Source organism: Culex pipiens, chromosome 3 (assembly GCF_016801865.2).
Source record: "Culex pipiens pallens isolate TS chromosome 3, TS_CPP_V2, whole genome shotgun sequence".
NCBI lineage: Eukaryota > Metazoa > Arthropoda > Insecta > Diptera > Culicidae > Culex > Culex pipiens.
This window is the reverse complement of record NC_068939.1, coordinates 67,817,367-67,842,322: the sequence shown is the minus strand read 5'-3', so window position 1 is coordinate 67,842,322 and position 24,956 is coordinate 67,817,367. Positions and strand designations below refer to the sequence as shown.

The window sequence follows — 24,956 nt, the reverse complement described above, 5'->3', positions numbered from 1 at the left end:
TCTCATGTTAAAAAAATGTTACATAATTTGGGGATGGCGTTTAATTTAGAGTTTAAACTCTTCTTTTTCCCTTAAAGATGGAATGGGACGCCAGTTTTTGGACAACTTCTGTTCAATTTAAATCAATTTCTGAACCCGACAGGTTGTTTGCTATCGATTTATTTAGCGTCTACAAAAAAACAGAACTTGATAAGTTACGGCAATTTTTTTAAAGTCCTTCCAAAAAAATGGAGTCATGGTGTCAATATGGAGCTGCCTTCCCGTTACACCTTTAGGTATTGTGATATTCTGAATTTTTACTTTTAGTCAAATTTGAATAGTATTTTTAAATTTCAAATACATATGATTAAATCGCTCATTACAAAAGCTTCTACTCCACACCTGTTCGCTATAAAAAGCTTATATCAACCCGTGCAAAGCTTTATACCAACCCCAAGTTGCTTCGCTTTCTGCTTCGAACCTCCACACTCGTGTATTAGTGCTTTGCTTGTTCCCAGACCACCATGCAGACATTCGCAAAGACTACCAACCAACCGAACCGGCCCACTGGTTGTGGTTCCAGCTGCCCGTGTACAGGCCCGTTGAGTTCATGCCCCTTTTCCAGCCACAGCCACTGTGTACGATCGCTGGCGTTCTCTTCCGCGCTCACACACCACCATCAACCAATCGGTGGTATTATTACACCTGAGCAAACTCATACAGCGACAAACGCGCCGTGTGCAGGTTCATGGAAGTGTTGCAAAGAGAGTCTCTTCTAGTTTCGGTTCGGGACGCGTGGAACGTAGACCACGGTGGAATTTGCAGCTGGCTCGTGTCGCCTCCTCTTCTTCGTGCTGATCGCCGACTCTGTCCTTTGTATATCTACGGTACGAGCGACAAGTGTTGATCGCGGTTTAATTGTGTCTTGTTATTGTTATAGTTAGGGAGGAATAATGGTTACACGTTGAAAGAGACGCTGAGTTGTCCGATAGTCGGAGTAGTGTTGACCGCTGTCTGAGGTTGCTCTTGTTCTGCAGAGGTGAAGTGCAGATTGCAAAAAACGCGTTCACAAGTGCTTTGGTGAACGTTCAGCCCAAAAAAAAAAAATAGTGACCAATCCAAGTCGCATCAATTGGAGTGTTTGTTTAACGGGGGTGTTTTAAGGAAGAATTTGGCCTTGCGCGCGTGACCGCGTTCGAGAACGTACCAAATTGACCATCCGCTTCAGTGATTCAAGTGTTTAGTTTTAGCTACCTTCACGGACAGGACAGAACCGTTTGTTATCTTATCTTCACCGTCCTGTTCCCAATTGAGTACCGCGATAAGCGGCCCCATTGAAACGTGAATTACTCATTAGATATCGACCGAACGACCTGCCGATAGTGATTGGCTGCGATATCGCCTTCCCAAGTGACACAGGAGTGGACAGAGAACATCGCTGAAGACATTGTCGTTTCAGCAATCCTTCGCTGATGTCATGAACATGGACCGCCGTCAAGTTTCTGTCAACTCAGCTCGTACTTGAGCGTACTTGGAGTGCCGAAAAAAAACGCAGGCTGAAATGTAACACCCAACTCTACACTACGGTGCGAACGAACCATACTTGTATTCCCATTCAGATTGGTTGGTCAGACTTGAGGCTCGAGAGCGTTTGTAGAATAGCAGTAGTGGTTATTAGCGCTAACCGCACAAAGATCAGGTTGGAAAGTTGCACCACCTCCCCCAATACTGGATATGCTCGTACCAGTACAGTGCAGTCTCGATTATCTGGAAATTTGCATAATTTTAAAAGATTTGGCAGAATTTTGGCAGGCAAAACTGAATCTTCCAATTTACCGACACCTAATCAAATCCTAATCTTCGAAAGATCTAATCGGCACAGTAGATTGATTCAAGATAGATTCCACGGCAAGATGTTGGAACAATGTATTGCCATTTGGGCACATACAGACACACATCTTGCGGGCGAGTGCGAGAATTACTGAAACGGAAAAATGGCTTCAATTGCTACTGGTGCTGCTCTAAACCCAGCACACCAAATGGCTCTTTGATTGTTCCGACAAAACACCGTTTTAAATTGTGCGCACACGCGCAAGTGTACACCGGAGATTTGGGAGTGATTTAAATGTTCGCACAAAGTGCGTTATGTAGGGCCTTTGTGGCTTGAACTTTTTACATCCAGATTTTGAAAAAAAATATAACATTTAAAATATTTAAGCTGCAAACTCTGTTAAAGGAAGAATACAAATTGATGGAATTCATCAAATTTAATGCAAAATATAAACTTAATGCCTTAATCTGGTGCAATACCTGTCAAACGATGCAAAAATTTGGCTCCGAAAGTCATTCTCGTCTCAATGCACAACATTCAGGATTCAGCCTTGCAATGTAATTCATTGAAGTTGAAATTCTTCAGTTTGGTTTTTTTTTTGTGTAATATGAGAGTCCAGAATACGCGACTTTTGTTCTAATCCTCGCTTGACAAGCTGAAAATATTTTGTTTTATTCCTCACTGAGCTATTTTAAGGCTCTGAGTCAAATATGAAAAAAATATGTCAACAATTACTCATTGACACTCGAGGGTGAAGTATGTATGGGAAAATCGGAAAAAAAATGTTAATAAAACAATCGTTTTTCTAAAATCTTCTCAGGAGGTGGCGCTATTTCCATTCAATTATTCTCAACAGTGAGATTCTTAAAGGAAATTAAATGTTCTACAACTTTGTCGAAATTACCAACTTGAGTCTGAAAAGTTATTAGTAGTTTAAAATAATAGTTTATACCACGAGTTGCAAACAACATTTTTTTTCAATTCCTAAAAACACCAATTTGAAAAAGGATTTAAGTCGAACGATCTTGTGTTATGTCAGTTCAACGTTCAAATCTATATAATATTGAAAAGAATTACTTTTCAATACAAGTTCTGAAAAGTAAAATTTTATAGAACCTATTTGAATGCAGAAACGTAGAAAAAGTATTAAATTTCGATTCAGTTATTTCGGGTGAAGAAAGGTGTTTTCAAAAATTCTTAAAAGTGCTTCCTAGATTATATTTTCAACATTGATGAGATGTTGTAAAAATTATAGCGAAACAAAAACAAAAAAAAACTTAACACAATATTGATAAAATTTCAAATGGGGCTAGATATTTTAAAGCCTTTTATTGTGAGCATGAGTTGAGATTAAAGATTAAATTCAATTTTTTCCCCAAATATAATTAATTAAAAAATATACAGCAGAAACACATACATCCAATTTTTCAATGATTATTGGGGCTTGTTCCGCGGGCGTTTTGTGCTCAAACTAATCGTAACAAAAACTGACTCTCCGAATTTAGATGGGATTTAACCCCTAGAACGATTTTTTTTCTAAATTAAAACATTCTTGAGGAAAAATAAAAAAAAAAGATCATAGCATTCCAAATTTAATGCTCAAAAATTCAAAGTTTCAAATATTACCAAAATTTAAAACTTGTTTGATTTTATAGTTTTTTTTAAATCCAAAAACATAGAAATTCAAATTTTTAAATATTCAAATTTTTAAATTCAATATTCAAAAGAACATAGTGATTCAAAAAAACATTCGAGGAATTAAAAATTTTCAAAGGCAAAATTTAAAAATTCAATTTATTGAAAATTAAATCGGTGATGCGACGAAGACAAAACAATCAAGAGAACAAAAATTATGTTCCTCAAATACTTAAATTCTTAAAATCTGAATATCAATAATTCCGATATTCCTAAATTACTTAAATTACTTAAATTCAAAAATTCTAAAATTTCCTAAATTCTAAAATTTCCTAAATTCTAAAATTTCCTAAATTCTAAAATTTCCTAAATTCTAAAATTTTTAAATTCTGAAATTCTAATATTTTATAATTCTAAAATTCTAAAATTCTAAAATTTTAAAACTCTGAAATTCTAAAATTCTAAAATTCTTAAATTCTTAAATTCTTAAATTCTTAAATTCTTAAATTCTTAAATTCTTAAATTCTTAAATTCTTAAATTCTTAAATTCTTAAATTCTTAAATTCTTAAATTCTTAAATTCTTAAATTCTTAAATTCTTAAATTCTTAAATTCTTAAATTCTTAAATTCTTAAATTCTTAAATTCTTAAATTCTTAAATTCTTAAATTCTTAAATTCTTAAATTCTTAAATTCTTAAATTCTTAAATTCTTAAATTCTTAAATTCTTAAATTCTTAAATTCTTAAATTCTAAAATTCTAAAATTCTAAAATTCTAAAATTATAAAATTATAAATTTCTAAAATTCTAAAATTCTAGAATTCTAAAATTCTTAAATTCTTAAATTCTTAAATTCTTAAATTCTTAAATTCTTAAATTCTTAAATTCTTAAATTCTTAAATTCTTAAATTCTTAAATTCTTAAATTCTTAAATTCTTAAATTCTTAAATTCTTAAATTCTTAAATTCTTAAATTCTTAAATTCTTAAATTCTTAAATTCTTAAATTCTTAAATTCTTAAATTCTTAAATTCTTAAATTCTTAAATTCTTAAATTCTTAAATTCTTAAATTCTTAAATTCTTAAATTCTTAAATTCTTAAATTCTCAAATTCTTAAATTCTTAAATTCTTAAATTCTTAAATTCTTAAATTCTTAAATTCTTAAATTCTTAAATTCTTAAATTCTTAAATTCTTAAATTCTTAAATTCTTAAATTCTTAAATTCTTAAATTCTTAAATTCTTAAATTCTTAAATTCTTAAATTCTTAAATTCTTAAATTCTTAAATTCTTAAATTCTTAAATTCTTAAATTCTTAAATTCTTAAATTCTTAAATTCTGAAATTCTTAAATTCTTAAATTCTTAAATTCTTAAATTCTTAAATTCTTAAATTCTTAAATTCTTAAATTCTTAAATTCTTAAATTCTTAAATTCTTAAATTCTTAAATTCTTAAATTCTTAAATTCTTAAATTCTAAAATTCTTATATTCTTAAATTCTTAAATTCTTAAATTCTTAAATTCTAAAATTCTTAAATACTCAAATTCTTAAATTCTTAAATTCTTAAATTCTCTAATTCTTAAATACTCAAATTCTTAAATTCTTAAATTCTTAAATTCTTAAATTCTTAAATTCTTAAATTCTAAAATTCTAAAATTCTAAAATTCTAAAATTCTAAAATTCTAAAATTCTAAAATTCTAAAATTCTAAAATTCTAAAATTCTAAAATTCTAAAATTCTAAAATTCTAAAATTCTAAAATTCTAAAATTCTAAAATTCTTAAATTTTAAAATTCTAAAATTCTAAAATTCTAAATATCTAAAATTCTGAAATTATAAAATTCTAAAATGCTAAAATTCTAAAATTCTAAAATTCTAAAATTCTAAAATTCTAAAATTCTAAAATTCTAAAATTCTAAAATGCTAAAATTCTAAAATTCTAAAATTCTAAAATTCTAAAATTCTAAAATTCTAAAATTCTAAAATTCTAAAATTCTAAAATTCTAAAATTCTAAAATTCTAAAATTCTAAAATTCTAAAATTCTAAAATTCTAAAATTCTAAAATTCTAAAATTCTAAAATGCTAAAATGCTAAAACTCTAAAATTCTAAAATTTTAAATTATATAATTCTTAAATTCTAAAATTCTAAGATTCTAAGAATCTAAAATTTAAAAATTTTTAAATTCTAAAATTCTAATCTTCTAAAATTCTAAAATTTGATAACTCGAAAATTATAAAATTCTAAAAATCTATAATTCTAAAATTCCAAATTTTTTAAATAACCTTTATTTTTTAATTCTTAAATATTTTATTAAAAAAAAAATAAAACTGCTGATTTCATAATTTTTTAATACTATCATTTTTGACACCATCGTAACTTACAGGAACATTTTTGGAATCAGAGTTTAGGTTAGATAATTTTGGAAAGAAAGTAACAAAAATTTCGATTTTTCTGAGTGACACATTCGCGAGGATCATTGAGTACGAACTGTTTTAGAATTTTTAAATTTCTAGATTTATAAATTTTATATCTTGTTAATTTTATGATTTTTCAAAATTTTGTTTTAATTTTGGAATTTGAATTTTATAATTTCTTAGTGTTTTAATTTCTATTTTTGGATTTATTTTGTTTGCCAAAATTATTGCTATGGCTTTCCCCTCTGGCTAACTTCATTCCAGCCAAAAACAATGTCCATATAATTTTCGGCGTTTCAAGATTCTGCGTTTTAAGATTCAGCCTCACGAGCCTATTTTGGATTGAAATAGTAGTTTATGCAACAAGTTGCAAAAAGAGGATTTTTTCAGCACGAGTCTTACATTTATCCAACGAGGTTCACCGAGTTGGATAAATACGAAGAGTGCTGAAAAAATCAAGTTTTGCAACGAGTTCCATACAACATTTTTTGCAATTCCGAAAAACACCCATTGTGTGAAATTTTATGTCAAATTTTCATGTATTTTGTCAATGAATCGTTTGAATCAAAAAAATGTTGAAAAGTGTTACTTTTCGAAACAAGTGCTGAAAAGTTCAACTTTTCAGCACCCATTTCAGTGCTGAAAAGTAGAACTTTTCAGCATTTATATTGAAAAGTGTTGCTATTCGATTCTGTTATTTTTGGTACAGAAAAGTAGGCTATTTCGTCGTTCAAGAATGACAGGAAAAGTAAGTAGTTTCACGACGGAATTGCAAAAATTATATTTTTGCTATTCCGCCGTGAAACTACTTACTTTTCCTGTCATTCTTGAACGACGAAATAGCCAACTGTACCAAAAATAACAGAATCGAATAGCAACACTTTTCAAAATAAATGCACTTGTTTCGAAAAGTAACATCATTCATCATTTTTTTATTTAAACGATTTATTGACAAAATACATGAAAATTTGACATAAAATTTCACTCATCGTGTGTTTTTTGGAATTGCAAAAAATGTTGTATGGAACTCGTTGCAAAACTTGATTTTTTCAGCACTCTCAGTATTTATCCAACTCGGTGAACGTACGACTCGTGCTGAAAAAATCCTCTTTTTGCAACTTGTTGCATAAACTACTATTATTGAATACAACCTTATTTAAACGTTTGTAATTTTTGCGTTCCTGCTGACGGAGCCTTTAACCACAAAACGAGTTTAATTTTTGCTCTCAAATAGTTTCCTTTTTCATTGAAAAAAATATATTATGAAAATATCTTTTATGTAATTATTTTTCTTATTATGGCGTGGATTTGGTTTTGGGACGGCGCGGATTTGGCGCGGATTTTTTTCGACTTTTCCGTAACAACCCTGCAATTGCCAAAATATGTTTTTGCAGAATTAAAAAAAAATCATTATAGTTTCAATCACCTTTGATGATAAGTTTTAGAATATATTTATATTCCATAGACTTCTGTCAAAATTGTTTACTAAAAATTCAGTATGCTGAAATGTGGGTGTAATGTTGGCTAAGGATTTTTTCCACGTGCCTTAGGGTGGTCCAAATTCGAGCTTCCTCGAGGCTACTCCCTGAAATCAAAGACTGACCCATAACTAGGCTAAATCCCAAATTTGTGTTCATTCTGACCACAAGAACCCCTCCCTCTAATCACTTGAAGTTTGTATGGAAAGTTCAGAATGGTCAGAATGAGCTCAAACTTAGAATTTAGCCTATGGGTAAGCCCGGATCAAAAAAAAATTAAAAATACTCAAATAAAAAATTATATGAGATTGCCCGAATGAGTACGCAAAACGGGGGCCTCCAGCCCAAATTTTTGTTCATTTGGTTGAAAACTGGCTTGCCTTGAGCATGAACAAGTTTAAATGGGATTTAAACCGTAAAACTTGAGCATTTAGGTAAATTTCGATAGGTTCCAATGGGCTGAAAATAGGGCTGGAGCCTCATTTTGAGTACTCTTTCGGGCTGTCTCATATAATTTTTGATTTGAGCTTTTTTTTTAATCTGGGCTACTATAGGTCAATCTTTGATTTCAGAGCCCCAATTGAGCCCGGATTTGGACCATGACAAAGCTGGAGTTGAAAATTTCTTCAATTTGAAAAACCATAAAATCATATTTTTTTTTAAATAATCGTTTTGAACATTACCCTTCGTTATGCACACGGGACCCAAAGCAGACGACTTCAAAATCGCAAAGTGCAGAAAATTTCACGACGGTTTAATTTATTTATCATTAAGATTCGAAATAAAAAAATTAACAAAATACGAGATATCAAAAACCTGAAATAAAATTTTCAATGGCATTATCACAACAATTGTAATTTTAGAGCCATGCGAAGACCCCGAATCGTTTGAACAACCGAAATTAACCCAATCTACGATCCGTCTCCCTTTCAGTACACGAATAATGGCCACAACAACAAAACCATTCCAGCGGTCGACGGCGACACAACCTGGATGAACCCCTCTTCCGCGAATTAAACGCGGTGGTGTCAATGAGCTCACCACACTGTATTATGGGTCCAATTTTTATGTTGAACTTGTCCCAAACCCAACGGTCGGCTATAGTCTAATGTTTTTGGTGGAAATTTGAGCCCCATGAGTCAACATTCTGAAAAGAAAAGAGGAAACCAAAATAAACTGAAAAATTGACCAACAGTTTCCCAACCACCATCGGCCAAACAAAACAACCAGCGAAAAATATGCTCCAGAGTGGAACAACCGGCGAGGAACCCGACTCTTTCGTTGTGGTTCCTCTCTAGACGAGCATCACAGTGCGGGAAGTGAGTTGCAACGTCATCATGTGCGCTGCCAATCAGAACCGTAATTACCCTACAATATTAATTTGTATGAATAATTAGGGTTTCCAGGAAAATGTTTAGACATTTTCTGTTTTTAACTCAAACCAGTTTCAAACATTTATAGTTACCAGAAACAATTTTGGATGTGTTTAGAACAACTTTTTATTGCAACCAAAAAATGTTTGTTTTTAAAGCTGGTAACCCTACTCAAAATTGTGCACGACTGACCACCAGAACAGTGAGTGTTTTCGGGGGAGTGCTTTCAGATTTTTTGGCAAATTATGGCCCCGGAAGGCTTCAACAGGCATGGTCTCTGTGGCTCATGTACAATGTACGCCGTTGATCGCGCACATTTATCGCATAAGCGGCCGTGTAGGCACTCCGGATGAGTGATGGATTACTTACGGACGGGCACGAAATGGGAACCGATGCCGGCGTGCGGCTTGGGAAAGGAAACAGGTTTTGCTGGGAGTTTTTTTTTCATCTATTTTGCTTGATTCGAGAAAGAAATTGTATCATTGCATGTCTCGTGTGTGTGCGTTGCGAGCGCGCGCCAAAGCAAAGCTGCTTTGCAGACCAATTTGTCCAAATTTGTTGGAAAATGAGTGCAAAATATCAATAGCTCTGGTGGAGAAATCAGTGTCAAATAGGCAGGCATTTTGGTCACAATTATTCAAATTACGTTTAGCAGTCTCTTCTTCTTGGATCAATATTGAAACTTGTGTTTTATTTTTCAATAATTGAAAAAACTTATTTCATCCCAAATAATATAACTGTTGAGTAGTATTCTCCAATTTTAATTTAAAAATAGTAGTTTATGCAACAAGTTGCAAATAGAGGATTTTTTCAGCACGAGTCGTACATTTATCCAACGAGGTTCACCGAGTTGGATAAATACGAAGAGTGCTGAAAAAATCAAGTTTTGCAACGAGTTCCATACAACATTTTTTGCAATTCCAAAAAACACACACTGAGTGAAATTTCATGTCAAATTTTCATGTATTGTATGTATGTATGTATGTATTTGAACCCCCGTCTTGGAAGGACTTGGCCATGACCACAGTATATTTCAACTGAGACGGTTCGGTTAGTAACCACCATATATCTCAAGAACCTTTGAAGCGAATACCTTTCTCTGGCTAACGATTTCTTCTGAAATTGTACGGACAAAGATCGGTAATGCAGATGACTCGGGCCAGGCAATCCACGACTCCCTCGTCCAGTTCATGAGTATATGAGATGGCCCTGGGCTGTTTTGAGACGGTGTTAGTAGTTATATAATGGTTTGATATGTTATACCTTGTGACATTATTTCGCCACTACGGATCAAATCAGTTCAAGAGCATTAACTCCATGATGGCCGACTGGTTAGCGTCCCAGGCCATCAATCCAAAGGGTGTGAGTTCGAATCCCACCTGATTCTTAAAGGTTTTTTGTTCATATTCAAAGTTCAATTTCCTGATTCCAAATTTCAAGGGAACCGACCGGGATTTGATCCCTGAACCTTCTGCATTTGAGGCAGAAGTCGCGACCATTGAGCCACGAAGCCGGTCTTTATGTCAAATTTTCATGTATTTTGTCAATAAATCGTTTAAATCAAAAAAATGTTGAAAAGTGTTACTTTTCGAAACAAGTGCTGAAAAGTTCAACTTTTCAGCACCCATTTGATTTATATTTATTTATTTATTTTGAAAAGTGTTTCTATTCGATTCTGTTATTTTTGGTACAGAAAAGTAGGCTATTTCGTCGTTCAAGAATGACAGGAAAAGTAAATAGTTTCACGACGGAATTGCAAAAAGTGATTTTAAACGCTTTGCAAACCTCTAACCAACCTGATGGTTATTGTGATTGTGAAACGATTTGAAAGCATGATTATAACATTTGGCAAACTGGAAACAAAACCTGAATAGCAAGTTGATTCAACTTTACTAGTCGCACAATCAAATTATATCATCTGAAACCTGTCTAGCTTCCCCAACAAAAAAGGGACTTGCAATTATCGGAACCCCATATATGCCCCCCTTTGAACCTTTTCGTGGCTATTTTCATGCAAATTTTCATCAGTTATGCTCCGAAGGTTTATTACCATTTCACGTTGTAATTACAGTCAAGGCCTGAGTCCGTAAGTAAGGTTATGGCTCCCTCACTTTGTCACAAAAACATCAATCGAAATTTGTCTCTTTATTGAGGACGCTGATCTGATTACTTAACAGCATTTGGAAAGCGACTAATCCCGAGGCGTTTCCCCTTGCGCGAATCAGAAACCAAAATCGAAATAGATCATCGGCAGCCCGTTACGATCAAACTATACATACTGACTCAAAACAAACCCCAAAATGTGGCTACCGGCAGCGCAACGATCGAAACGAGATTTTGCGAATAAATTAATGCTATTAAACACGACAAGTCTGGGGCATGATTTTCCATCCGGATTAAACGAGCGCTCGCAAACAACGATCCGGCCCCAGGGAGGTGTGAGATCGTTTGAATACAGTCAGGCAAAAAAATGGTGCTTTTTTGTTTGTTTTAACAGTAACTCTAATGCCTCGCCGATGCTTTGGGGGCTGTTGTGTTTGTTTACCTTCTCATTTGAGTGGTTCTCTGGAGTTTCGAAGTTTTTTTTTAAATATCAAAAAAAAAGCTATTTTGCATCATTAGTTTTTCCATATGATTTTCAATACATGTGGGCTGGTCATACAAAACGGACATCTGAACATTAGGGTGCCCAAAAAAATTACCCCCTGATTGGCGAAAAAAATGTTTTTCATGCAAAAATGATTTTTTTAAATCACTCAACTTTTTACGGTCGAGTTTTACAGCTTTGGTATGTTCGACATTTAAAGCATTAAATTTCCAATGAGTATCTCACTTTTGAGAATATTTGAAAGGAAGTCGCGCACACTGCAGTTAAAACCGTAATAAAATTGTTTTTTTAATACGTTTTTTCAATTTTTCCATGCAACAGGCATCCTTGACTGATTAAAAAAATAATTTGGATTGAATATAAAGTTTACTAACTACTTAGTAAAAAAATTCTATATAAAACTTATCTAAACTTAATTTTGAAAACTTTTAATTCAACTAAATATCAATATATTACCATAGAATTGCGAAATAAACATTTAGGAGTGGGTATAACACCGTTTTGGGGGTCTTTGTATCGATAGAATAGATTTTTCGTTGGAATTTCGTACCAACCCGGAATTACGTCGTCGGAAAATCCGCCGGCATCCGAACCGGTCACAAGTCAACCTATGTGGCATCGGAAAGGGCATAACATTTCCGATCTTTTGATGCCCACACATCTAGGTTTTCTATAAAACCCACGCAAAAAGTAAAATTTGATCCACGAGAACAAAAATTACGAAAGTCCATACATTTTTGGCAGGTTGCTCAAACGAAACCATAACAACCTTTTTGCCTAGGTATTTAAAAATTAGATAGTAAACTTTATATTCAATCCAAATGATTTTTTAATCAGTCAAGGATGCCTATTTAGAGTTCCTTGACTGGATTTATGGTGATTTGTCAACAAATAACATTATTTATGTAAATTTTTCAAAAGGTGTACAAACTTTTTTTGCACCTTTTTTGATTTCTGTAATAGTATTTGTTATATAACTTTTTATGGAAGTCATCTTTTCATGAGCTTTTTGTAGCAAAATGTTTGGCATGAGTTTCTGAACAAAACGTAGTACTACACACAAAAAATATTTACGAATGTTACATCATTTATGATGTAACACTTTAACACGTCATTAAACATTTAATTTTACATGCAATTTGATATAAATTTGCAACAAATTATACGTAAAATCGCGATTTTACGTGTGATTCAACCGTTTACGTCGAATCTCAAGTTTACATCAACTGAGTTTACATGTGATTAATTTTTTCCGTGTCGGGTAAATTCACATATTTTTTCTGTGTAGGTTTCTGCCAAACTTTAAATTGTTTACATGTTTTACCACAATATGTGCATAATGCCCAAAGGGTGTAAATATTTTCTTTTACATACTGTATACAGTCCAGACTCGATTATCCGAAGCCTCGATTATCCGAAGTTTCGATTATCCAGAAGTTTTTTACGGGACTTCGAATAATCGAATCACGAACAAAATTTTTTTTTCGTATTTGTTCATTTTCTTGAGATTTCCAAAAAAGTGTTCACGTGGATAGTCCCTAAGGCATCTTCACGCTAGAGTTTAGAATGGTGCTGAATCTGCACACCATTTTTTTAATTAAAATTCAGTAAAGTTTTACTGAATTTTTATCTACTGAAATGTCAGTAAACGATTCAGTAATTTAGATTTTACTGAATTCTCAGTTAACTGATATTTGTCACTTTGACAGATGATTTACTGAAATTTCAGTTAAATGGTTGTAAAAACAACTGAAATTTCAGCAAAAGAAACGTCAAATTGTTTTGCTGAAAATTCAGTAATTTTCTTGTGAAGATTCAGCAATCGGTACTGGTATTTCAGTTATCAAAATTTGATTTTGCTTGTCATTGAAAATGTTTCCTGCACTGTTATTTATACATGTATTTCATCAATCGTCCAGACCTAAAAAAACAGGTGGTTAGCATCAAGGCATTTGTTATTACCATTTATCTTACCTTGGTTTCTAACTTTCTAAAGATCACAATACAAAATAAAAAAAAACACAACATGTTTGAAAGAGGATTCTCTCTCGGCAGCATCCGAACAATAAGTCATAAGTGACATTTTAGTTTGACAGATATGCAGTAACTGATTTTTCAGCAATGTTTTTTTTTTCATTACCGAATTTCAGCAAAAGTGATGATTACTGAATCGCATTCAGTTAATTATTTTTCTGAAATGGCAATCCGAAATTTGCAGTGTGGAACCGGAGTATTTTTTTGGCTATCACAGTGATGTTTTAATTGGTGGTTTTTGTGAAAAAAAAATCGTAAATATTGCCAAACAAAATTCATTTTTAGATTTAAAATCAAATTAACATGGAAAATTACATCACATATTTTTGAAGAAAGTGCATCGTTTTCAAGTTATAGTCATTTTTTGAAGATTTACTTTTGGAAAAATTCCCGATTCTTTTCAATTTAAAAATACTGCATTATGAATAAGTCACCCGCAAAAGAATATTTTCAGAGAGCTGCGAAAATTTCCTACAATTTTCCCTTTTTACTTTGTTAATCGGACTGCTGATTGCCGCCTAATTTTGAAACTTTGTGGAAAATGAGTTTTTCTCAGTGTAACATAATAAGCCCTCAATTTTCAACTGGCAGTATCTTAGCAACAATTGGTTCGTTTTTCATTCAAAGTAATAAGCTTTATTTAAATTTGTTTGAAGTTTTCATTGAAAATATTTTGAAATTTAAAATTTGAACAAAATAATTTTAAAATATGCTATTTTTTCAACCTTGTTAAATTAAACGAAATTCTAGAGAATTACTTAAGGCTCTGAAAGGTATCATTTCCGATCGGCCATTTGGCGGCCATGTTTGTTTTAGAAAAACATTCAAATCTTAATTCAGAATGTTTCAATCAAACAATAGTTTTTCTTTGTGTTATTTGTAGAAGCATTTTACATATCGTGATTATTTTTTCATTTCAATTTACTATTTCTGGACCCTGTATTCAGAACCATCAGTGACAGGCATTGTCTCAAAAGTGAAAGACACCATCTACCACCTTAAACGATTTCCGAATGATCCTCATTATAACAGCTATGAACATAAACAAAGTATATGAACCTATGTTCAAGCACAAGCGTAACTTCATTTTTAATGCAGGAGTGATCTGGTTTGAAACAAAACATCGAAAATTTTCAGAAATTCAGAAGATTTTTAAATCAACTTAAACATGTTAAAAGTGATTTTAAACGCAGAGAAACGCATTTTAAATTAATTTCAGCTATTTGTACTTAAATTTCCATTGAAACTTTGAAGTTTTTTGAAAAAAAAAATATTTTTTTCGCCTCCTGATTTTTTGGACCAACTTTGAATAGAATGGGGGGACAAAAACTTTAAATAAACTTTGTACCAGCCAGTAAATCGATACTCATGACGTGAAACAAACAGAGGTGATTGCACAGAGAATCGCCCATTTCTGGCCCCGGCTTTTCCAGCCGGGAAATTATCTCGTCTAGCGGTGCATTCAATTTTAATTTGCCTATGGTTCGAGAGTTCAATTATGTTACCAGCCAGTCAAGTCAGCCTATTGCCAGCTAGCAAGTTGTGTTTCAGCTTATTTAACACGTGTTCAACACGGGTGCGTAGTAGGGTGCACATTTTAGCGCGGGTGTCCATGTCTATCGAGATCGAGTGAAGATCAAAAACTGCAAGGAGGGAACATATACTGCTGCAGTCGAGATTACCTTACAGAAGAAAGTGATATCGCAGCCAATGTGTAACGCCCGTTGCTCAACACCGTCTTGAGTACAGTAGCGTATCGTAACAAGCACTTGATGAATTTATTTTATTTTACCCTTACAATGAAGATTCTGCGCGACTGATATAGTGTAAAAGTTAGATGAGCATTAATTCGCTCATCGGAGCCGGTAAAGTTGCAGTGCAGTGAACCGAAGAAGAGTGTCTCGTGTTGTGTCTTATACCTTAAGTAAGTAACTGTGAGCATTATGCAAAGGATGGAAGGGATGGGAACGAACGTTGCTTTGTGAAAAACTCTGAGTCGAAAAATCTTCAGACCCAAGTGTGGCTCAATGAAAGCGGAAGTGACGAGCTAGCAGATAACGGGAAACGATGTCATCGGATCGGATACACAGGTGAGTTATTCGTTTTTTGGTTGGTTGTTTGTTTGTTTTGTGCTAAATTTTATTAGAGTGAAAGTCTGGTTTGATTAGAAAGTGTCAGAAAAAGATTTATTTTATACCAACATGTTTTAGAACTCCTTTTGTATCTGCATTCTAGCCCCCTGAATTTAAAGAATTTAAAGAATCTAACAAAATAAAATTTTATAGAATTTAAAAAATTCATTAAATTTAAAGAAATTTGAGAATTTATAGAATTAAAAATATACAGCATTCAAAGAATTTATAGAATTCTAAAAATTATAGAATTTAATGAACTTGAAGATTTGTAAAAAATCAAACATATTTTTTAAAATTTTAAGAATTTCAAAATAAAAAATAAGAATTTTAAAATTAAAAAAATAAGAATTTTAAAATTTTTGAAAAAACAAATTAGAAAAAAATAAAAAATTTAAATTTAAAAAAAAATTAAAAATTTAAAGATTTTTTTTTTTGAATTTTAAGAATTTTAAGAATTTTATAAATTTTAGGAATCTTCAGGATTCTAAAAATTTTAAAAATTTTAAGAATCTTAAAAAATTTTAAAATTAAAAACTTAAATTTTTATTTTTTTCCAATTTTTTTTTCAAAAATTTTAAATTTCTTATTTTTTTAATTTAAATTTTTTTAGAATATTAAGAAGCATAAGAAGTTTAAGAGCGAGTTTTTCACCGATGTGAAACAGGTCGTATCGAGGTGCTCCGATTTGGATGAAACTTTCAGGGTTTGTTTGTCTATACATGGGTCATTCCATCTCAACTGTGCACGAAAAAGTGCAAATTTGAAAATTACCCTCTCCGATCCTGCTCAAATTTGGCAGGGCTGTTTATACTATCAAAACATGCAAGAATCCCGAATTTCATCCAAATCGGACCACCCCCTCCATTTTTGTACCTCCCCAAAAAATCGACTTTTTGGCGATTTTTGACCAAACCTCCTAGTTTCAAATGACGATAACTCAGGAACCACAAATCTTAGAGGGTCGGTCTTAGACTCAATTTTGAAGGAAATTGGACGTAGAATCCATTTCCGTGATCAAAATGTCGATTAATTTATTTTTTCTACCTGTATTGCGCAATTGAAAACTTTAAATGGCCGTATCTCAAAACACCCCAACTTATTTTTTTTATTTGACCTCACCATCGTGTTCCCCGGCCAATTTTACATAAGAATCACTTATCGACAGAAATGAATATGTTTCGTTCCAGAGATATCGAATTTTAAAGTTCTGTGTTTTCGAGATTACCTACATCAGCTTCATTCGCTGCATCTGCTAGAAGCACACAGACAGGCCGATCAATAACTGCTACCTGGTGTTCTGGGAGATTAATAATTTAATTTAAATTTTAAAAAATTTACGCGTATATTTATTCAAATGGCTGATACCTACCTTGATCAATCTATTTTTGTGAAAGGAATATTTATTGGGTTATTTTGAATGCACCATTTTTTTACGTGTTGCTAACCGTTTCAGAGTACCTCCGAGGCCATGACTAGGGCCTTTATCATGGGCGGTAGCAAAATAGTGCAATTCAGCAAAAACCCCAAAACCTGCTTTATTATTATTATTATTATCATTATTATAGTTTACTATTGACACTTTACCATAATTTGGCAAATCTGATTTATGGTTTAAAAGATTGATCATATTAAATCAATTTTTATATTGTTAGCCAGCTCCATTTGATTGAAAGATGATTTTGGTCAAGGTACATTTAATTTTAAAAAATCTTCATACGTGAGGACAGCAGCCGTGATAGAAAAAAAAACACACTGTTGTTCGGACGGTGTCGAAATCATCGCAACTAAATTTGGGGAATTAGCCGCTTTGAAGCAGATCAAACTTTGTGATTTGCTTACATTTTTCAATTTTATACTTTCCAGAAATCCTTTTCCTACTCCTTGTGATCGTCCTTCACTAGAGTACAACGTATCAACAAATTTTATTCATTTTAATTCATATTTTTTACTCAATAATGTATCGTGCACTTCAGTGTTACTAACAAGATTAATTGCATTTTCCTGCTCGCTTCGTCGGAATCCAATTCTGCCCTTTACTGTGTGACGTTATTGCTCTGTCCTGTGGGTTAGCACAGAAATTCATTTCATTAATTTTTTTGAGCATATATTTCGCGATTATTCGCGATTAAACTTCAGTTTCCTACAGTGTTATACAGTTAATTTTTGCCCAATTTGGTAAAGATTATTTATGATGAAATATTATTTCAATAAATGACCAGGTAGCAGTTATTGATCGGCCCGCCTGTGTGCTTCTAGCAGATGCAGCGAATGAAGCTGATGTAGGTAATCTCGAAAACACAAAACTTTAAAATTCGATATCTCTGGAACGAAACATATTCATTTCTGTCGATAAGTGATTCTTATGTAAAATTGGCCGGGGAACACGATGGTGAGGTCAAATAAAAAAAAATAAGTTGGGGTGTTTTGAGATACGGCCATTTAAAGTTTTCAATTGCGCAATACAGGTAGAATAAATAAATTAATCGACATTTTGATCACGGAAATGGATTCTACGTCCAATTTCCTTCAAAATTGAGTCTAAGACCGACCCTCTAAGATTTGTGGTTCCTGAGTTATCGTCATTTGAAACTAGGAGGTTTGGTCAAAAATCGCCAAAAAGTCGATTTTTTGGGGAGGTACAAAAATGGAGGGGGTGGTCCGATTTGGATGAAATTCGGGATTCTTGCATGTTTTGATAGTATCAACAGCCCTGCCAAATTTGAGCAGGATTGGAAAGGGTAATTTTCAAATGCTGTTCCGCTTCAGATGGAATGACCCACATGAGATGAACTCATGTCAAATATGAGCCCTCTACGACAAAGGGAAGTGGGTTAAAACGGGCATTGAAATTTGAGGTCCAAAACACATGAAAAATCTTAAAATTGCTCGCATTTCCGTAAAACTTCATCAATTTCAACTCTCTTAGATGCATTCGAATGGTCTTTTGAAGCCCTTCAAAATGTGCTATAGACATCCATGATTGGTTTGACTTTTTCTCATAGCTTTTGCAAATTACTGTTGAAAATGGATTTTTTTTTAAATCTTAATAACTTTTGGCAACAGCCTCCAACACCCATACTCCCATAGGTCAAAAGTTAGGGAATTTCATGGACTATAAGCCTACGGTATTAACTTTTTGGCCAATCGCAGTTTTTCTCATAGTTTTTCGATTTTTCTAGAACAAACATTTTACAACGTTAGTTTTTGCCCTGTAGGCCGCCATAGTGGCACTTTTTGGTCTCAATTTTGTCATATTCGGAATCCTCAGAAAATTTTACTTTAGATTGAGGTGTTGGAATTTTGAATTTGATTGGAAAAAATACCATTTAGAATGAATTAAAACATTTTTTAACAATTTGTTGGATTGGGGGTAAAACAGGTTTTCGCCTACTTGATACAGCATTTGACGTATTGATCATAGGGTAAATAAGATCTTTTTCTTTTTTCAATAATGTTTTATTTAATTATTTTTTAAATCAAAATTACAACTCCAATACTTCTAACTTACGTGAAATTGTCTGAGGATTCCGAATATGACAAAATTGAGACCAAAAAATGCCGTCTTCTTGGCCTACAGGGCAAAAACTAACATTGTAAAATGTTTGTTCTAGAAAAATCGTAAAACTTTGAGAAAAACTGCGATTGGCCAAAAAGTTAATACCATAGGCTTATAGTCCATGAAATTTCCTAACTTTTGACCTATGGGAGTATGGGTGTTGGAGGCTGTTGCCAAAAGTTATTAAGGTTTTAAAAAAATCCATTTTTAACAGTAATTTGCAAAAGCTATGAGAAAAAGTCAAACCAATTCTGGATGTCTATAGCACATTTTGAAGGGCTTCAAAAGACCATTCGAATGCATCTAAGAGAGTTGAAATTGATGAAGTTTTACGGAAATGCGAGCAATTTTAAGATTTTTCATGTGTTTTGGACCTCAAATTTCAATGCCCGTTTTAACCCACTTCCCTTTGTCGTAGAGGGCTCATATTTGACATGAGTTCATCTCATGTATAGACAAACAAACCCTGAAAGTTTCATCCAAATCGGAGCACCTCGATACGACCTCTAGAACAAACCGAGCAGAATCTACAAATACTGCCTCTTAAGTTTTAGAAGAATTTGAGAAATTTTAAGAATTTTAAGAACTTTAAGAATTTTAAGAATTTTAAGAATTCTAGAATTTTAAAAAATTTAAGAATTTTAAGAATTTTAAGAATTTTAAGAATTTTAAGAACTTAAAGAAATTTAAGAATTTTAAAAATTTTAAATTTTTTTAATTTATTAAAATTATAGAAATTTTAAAAAATTTAAGAATTTTAAAAATTTTAAGAATTTTAAGAAGTTTTAGAATTTTAGAGATTTTAAAAAATTTAAGAATCTTAAGAATTTTCAAAACTTTAAGAATCGTAAGAATTTTAATTTTTTTTTAATTTTGAAAAATTTAAGAATTTTAAGAATTTTAAGAATTTTTAGAATTTTAAGAATTTTAAGAATTTTTAGAATTTTAAGAATTTTAAGAATTTTTAGAATTTTAAGAATTTTAATAATTTTAAGAATTTTAAGAATTTTAAGAATTTTAAGAATTTTAAGAATTTTAAGAATTTTAAGAATTTTAAGAATTTAAATTATTTTAAAAATTTTAAGAATTTTAAGAATTTTAAAATTTTTATTTTTTTTTTAATTTTAAAAATTTTAAGAATTTTAAGAATTTTAAGAATTTTAAGAATCTTAGGAATTTGTAAAATTTTAAAAATTTTAAGAATCGTAAGAATTTTAATATTTTAAAATTTTTTAAAAAAATTAAGAATTTTAACATTTTTAACATTTTTAAGAATTTTAAGAATTTTAAGAATTTTAAGAATTTTAAGAATTTTAAAAATTTTAAGAATTTTAAGAGCCATATTTTCGCTAGGGGGCACGGCTTTGTTCTAGAGGTCGTATCGATGAGCTCCGATTTTCGTGAAACTTTCAGCGTTTGTTGGTCTACACAAAAGATGAACTCATGCCAAATATGAGCCCTCTACGATGCGGGGAAGTGAGGTAAAATATCAATTCAAAATTTTGCTAAAATGTTAAAAAAAACAGGCCGAATTTTTAAAATGCGCATAACTCAAGTTTGGCAATACGTAAACCTGCTCGCTTGGTTTCATTTGTAAGATTTTTACATGCACTACAACTTTGACTTTGAATGACATCTGTCGGATACTTACTTCCAGAGATATTTACTAATTACTGAAAAGTCGTGATTTTTTTCAAAATTGTCGTATCTTTCTCAAAAACGTAGATACCACCATACCCTATGTGGCGAAATTGAGGCATGGCTTGTACTCCAAGTCTACAATAAAAACTTTTTGGTACCTCCGATTGTGGTAAAAAATCAATAATTCTTTGAATATCAAATTTTATTAATAAAATTTTACAATTCCACCAAACCCAAAACAATGTTTCGATATGAAATTGTTCTTGATGAGTCTCAATTTTATTACCGAATATGTTTTATACGCTGGAGATGTAAAATATGGCTTATTTTGATACAAGACTTTGCGCAAAACATCAGTTTTCATTCAAAAAATTATTTTTTTAGGACTGGGGTGCTCAAAGTTTTTGGATGCCGGGACAACTTTGAAGCTCAAATGAGCTTACGGGCTAAATGTATAAAATTGGTTATTTAAAAAATAAATTACGTTATTTTATTTTAAAGAGTTCATCTATCACTTGAATTTTTTTTAATTTCTGTTAATTTTTGGAAAGTTTTTGGTATTTAAAAAAAATAGAAAACAGAAAATGAATATTGTCAATCAGTTTTGTTGATTTTATTGTTTTAGGAGGCAAAAAAATTAAAAGAAATATAAAAACAAAAAAAATACAAGTCAGAATTTCAAAATTTCAGTGAAAAAATGGTTAGAAAATGTATTGTACACGCGTTCAGTTGATTTGCAATCATTCTTTTTAAAAATGTCTCAATAATCTCTTTTTGAACGCATTGCTTTGAAAACTTCAGCAGCAGTGAATAAAATATATAATTCCCCAAGACTAAACAATTCCAACATGTACTGCTTCATATAGTGGTCAAAGCGTTGAGTTTCCCGATTACTAATACACCAAATTTTGCTATAATATAAAATACTGGATTCATTAAAACTTGTGATGTCACCTGCTTCTCTTGATTTTGTCAATGCTAATGGTTGATTCAACAAAAATGTCTGCTGAAAAATTATACATCTCATCCTGCATCGGATATAAACGTTTACATAGTTTGATTTTTGTTATTTCATCTGTTTTTATGGCGTTCATTTTGTGATCATCTTTGCGACCTAGCGGTCATAATGAGAAATGACATTCACATCCATTTTCAATTCAATTTTACTCATTTTTATTTTCTCACCTTCTCCTATATTAAAGTATCTCCAAAAAGCCATAAATGGGTTTTGAAATTCAATGTAAAAACAGCAATAAAGATAATAGTTTTTTAAATAGTTTCAGCTTGCATTCACACACATTTTCTTATTTTATCAATACAGTTATTGGAATAAGTTTGGCATAAAAGCTAAAAGATATGTCAAATTATGCCATATTTCACATCTCTAGCGTATAACACATATTCGGTGATAAAATTGAGACTCACCAAGAACAATTTCATATCGAAACATTGTTTTGGGTTTGGTGGAATTGTAAAATTTTATTAATAAAATTTGATATTCAAAGAATTATTGATTTTTTTACCACAATCGGAGGTACCAAAAAGTTTTTATTGTAGACTTGGAGTACAAGCCATGCCTCAAATTCGCCACATAGGGTATGGTGGTATCTACGTTTTTGAGAAAGATACGACAATTTTGAAAAAAATCACGACTTTTCAGTAATTAGTAAATATCTCTGGAAGTAAGTATCCGACAGATGTCATTCAAAATCGAAGTTGTAGTGCATGTAAAAACCTTTCAAATGAAACCAAGCGAGCAGGTTTACGTATTGCCAAACTTGAGTTATGAGCATTTTAAAAATTCGGCCAATTTTTTTGAACATTTTTGCAAAATTTTGAATTGATATTTTATCTCACTTCCCCGCATCGTAGAGGGCTCATATTTGGCATGAGTTCATCTTTTGTGTAGACCAACAAACGCTGAAAGTTTCATCAAAATCGGAGCTCATCGATGCGAGCAGCGTGCCCCCTAGCGAAAATCTGGCTCTTAAGAATTTTACGAATTTTAAGAATTTTAAGAAATTTATGATTTTTAAGAATTTTAGAAATTTTAAGATTTTAAGAAATTTTAAAATTTTTAAGAATTTTAAAAATTCTAACAATTTTAAATTTTTAAGAAGTTTAAGAATTTTAAGCGTTTTAAGCGTTTTAAGAATTTAAAAAAAATACGAGATAAGCAGAAAATGTTTTTTGTAGATCATTCCTTAATACTAATGAAAACAAATAAACTTTCTCAAGAATTTTTTTTTTGTTTTATTTAATGAAGATTCGCTTCAAATATTGCCATGCCAGTCATTAAAAATAACTGCATTTTTATTATTTTGAGTTCGTTAATAATGTTAATTATACTGACTGAAAGCTTAAAAATCCTTATAAATATTCACAAAACAAGCAGAAAAGAGTCCCAAAATAATGCCTTCAACATTCATTTCCCTTTCCTCCAGGGCGGCCAAGGATGGCCTGCTGGACGTGCTCAAGGAGACGACCCGGGCCGAGGCCAACTCCAAAGACTCGGACGGCATGACGCCGGTGCTGTGGGCGGCCTTCGAGGGCCGGCTCGAGGCGCTGAAGCTACTAGTCGGACGGGGGTAAGGGCGGGATTCATTGTTTGATTGGTTTAAAGTCTAACTCTGATGTTTTGATCTTTTTAGCGGTGATCCGGACAAGTCGGACCAGTTTGGCAACACGGCGCTTCACTTGGCATCCGCCAAGGGACACATGCAGTGCGTGGACTTTCTGGTTCAGTTTGGAGTGAATCTGTACGCGCTGGATATTGATCACCACAGTGCGCAGGATTTGGCCGCGATCAACAATCGGGACAACATTTTGCGGTATTTGGACGCGGCGGCGGGGAATCTGGAGGCGGTTGATAAGTATGGGGCAATGAGTTGTAAGGTATGAGGATGGAATTAAACTTTTTGATTTAATTTTTAAGGAAAAAGGTACGCGATATGAAGGAGCAAGCAAAGAAGAAGTCAGAGAAGAAAGCGCGCGAGTTTGCAAAGAAGCAACAAAAGAGTGATCAGACGAATGATGACGATACCAGGATTAGACCTCATCGACCATCGAATGTGTTGCAAAAGTTGAAGCACAAGATTTGGTCGGGTAGTCAGGGTAACCTGAAGAACTCCCACAAAGACAACGGACATCACAACTCGACTAAATTCAGTGCCCTCGTGGGAGGAACTATGACGGGATCGAGGGGAGCGGTCAAGAAACGGGCCGAAGCGTCCAAGATGAGACAACAGATGGAGAATGGAGGGTTCAAAATAGGTGAGGTGGAGTCAACGGGAAAGCGTAGTGTCCGCTCGATCCAGGGACTCCAGAGAGATTCGGAGATTTTGTACTGCGGGACGTTCACCTCGTCGGAAGACAACAGCAAACGGGGCAACATCAAGGACGTGTTCGACGTGGATTCCAACGGCTACGAAGAGGTTGACGATGACAGCGAGAGTGGAGGATCGAACGTAAAGTTCAACACGATTTCGAGATCGGTGAGCCAGCCGGACTTTTTGGCGAACATGAACGATGACCTGACGAACGATGTGCTGCTGCAGAGCCGGCCCAGTCTCTTCAACCGACCCTCGGGGAACTTTGCTATGACGTGAGGAGTCCGTAATTTGAGGGTAGGCTTCAAGAACTAAACATGTCTTCACCTTCTTTCAGACGTTCCGTTTCCACCGTGCTGGCACAGCTGGGCAACGAACATTCGGCGAACGAGTCCTCGGACAGCTCGACGAAACCCAAACCAAAGCACGGCCCGATCAAGCCCCGCTCGCAGCTGGTCATCTCGGACTCGGAAAGCGAACCGGACAGTTCGGACAACGAGGAGAGCGATGCGATAGCCATGCTGCGGTTTTTGGCGGCCTTCAAGCTGGAAGACTACTATCCAACGTATTTATTTCTTCTACATAAAATTAAAAAAAATTACTTAAAATTTCATTTAATTTTAGCTTCCAAAAGAACGAAATCGACATGGAGACGCTGATGCTGCTAACGGAGGGGGACATCAAGTCGCTCGGGCTGCCGATCGGTCCCCATCGAAGGCTCTGCAACGCTATCCACGAGCGGAAGGAAGCGCTCTCCAGTCCGGGCACCATTCTGGACAGTCGTCTATGAAGGCCGACACGGAATCATGTGATTGTGCATTTAGAAGCGCGCTGCTGCCGTCGAAAGGTGGTGTTGTGTAGAAATATGGCTTTTACTTGTAAATATTGAAGTAAATTATTGCAAACTGATTTGTTTTGTTTATTTTGATGTTGGTTTTTGTCCTTAT

The 24,956-nt window shown here is 33.0% G+C and overlaps 1 protein-coding gene across 2 annotated transcripts; it reads left to right on the top strand.

Moving 5' to 3' along the window:
• Positions 1-704: 704 nt before the first annotated feature.
• LOC120430128 (pre-mRNA splicing regulator USH1G-like) lies at positions 705-24,918 on the top strand. 2 transcript variants are annotated; one of them, XM_039595213.2, is made up of 7 exons: positions 705-866; positions 15,154-15,438; positions 23,125-23,268; positions 23,332-23,553; positions 23,616-24,284; positions 24,347-24,574; positions 24,634-24,918. In XM_039595213.2, the coding sequence occupies exons 2-7, from the start codon at positions 15,416-15,418 to the stop codon at positions 24,797-24,799; spliced, it is 1,452 nt and encodes a 483-aa protein (XP_039451147.1). In that variant the 5' UTR covers positions 705-866; positions 15,154-15,415; the 3' UTR covers positions 24,800-24,918. The 2 variants fall into 2 exon arrangements, with proteins under 2 accessions (XP_039451147.1, XP_039451148.1); XM_039595214.2 differs by lacking the exon at positions 705-866 and adding an exon at positions 876-1,018.
• The last annotated feature ends 38 nt before the right edge of the window (positions 24,919-24,956 follow it).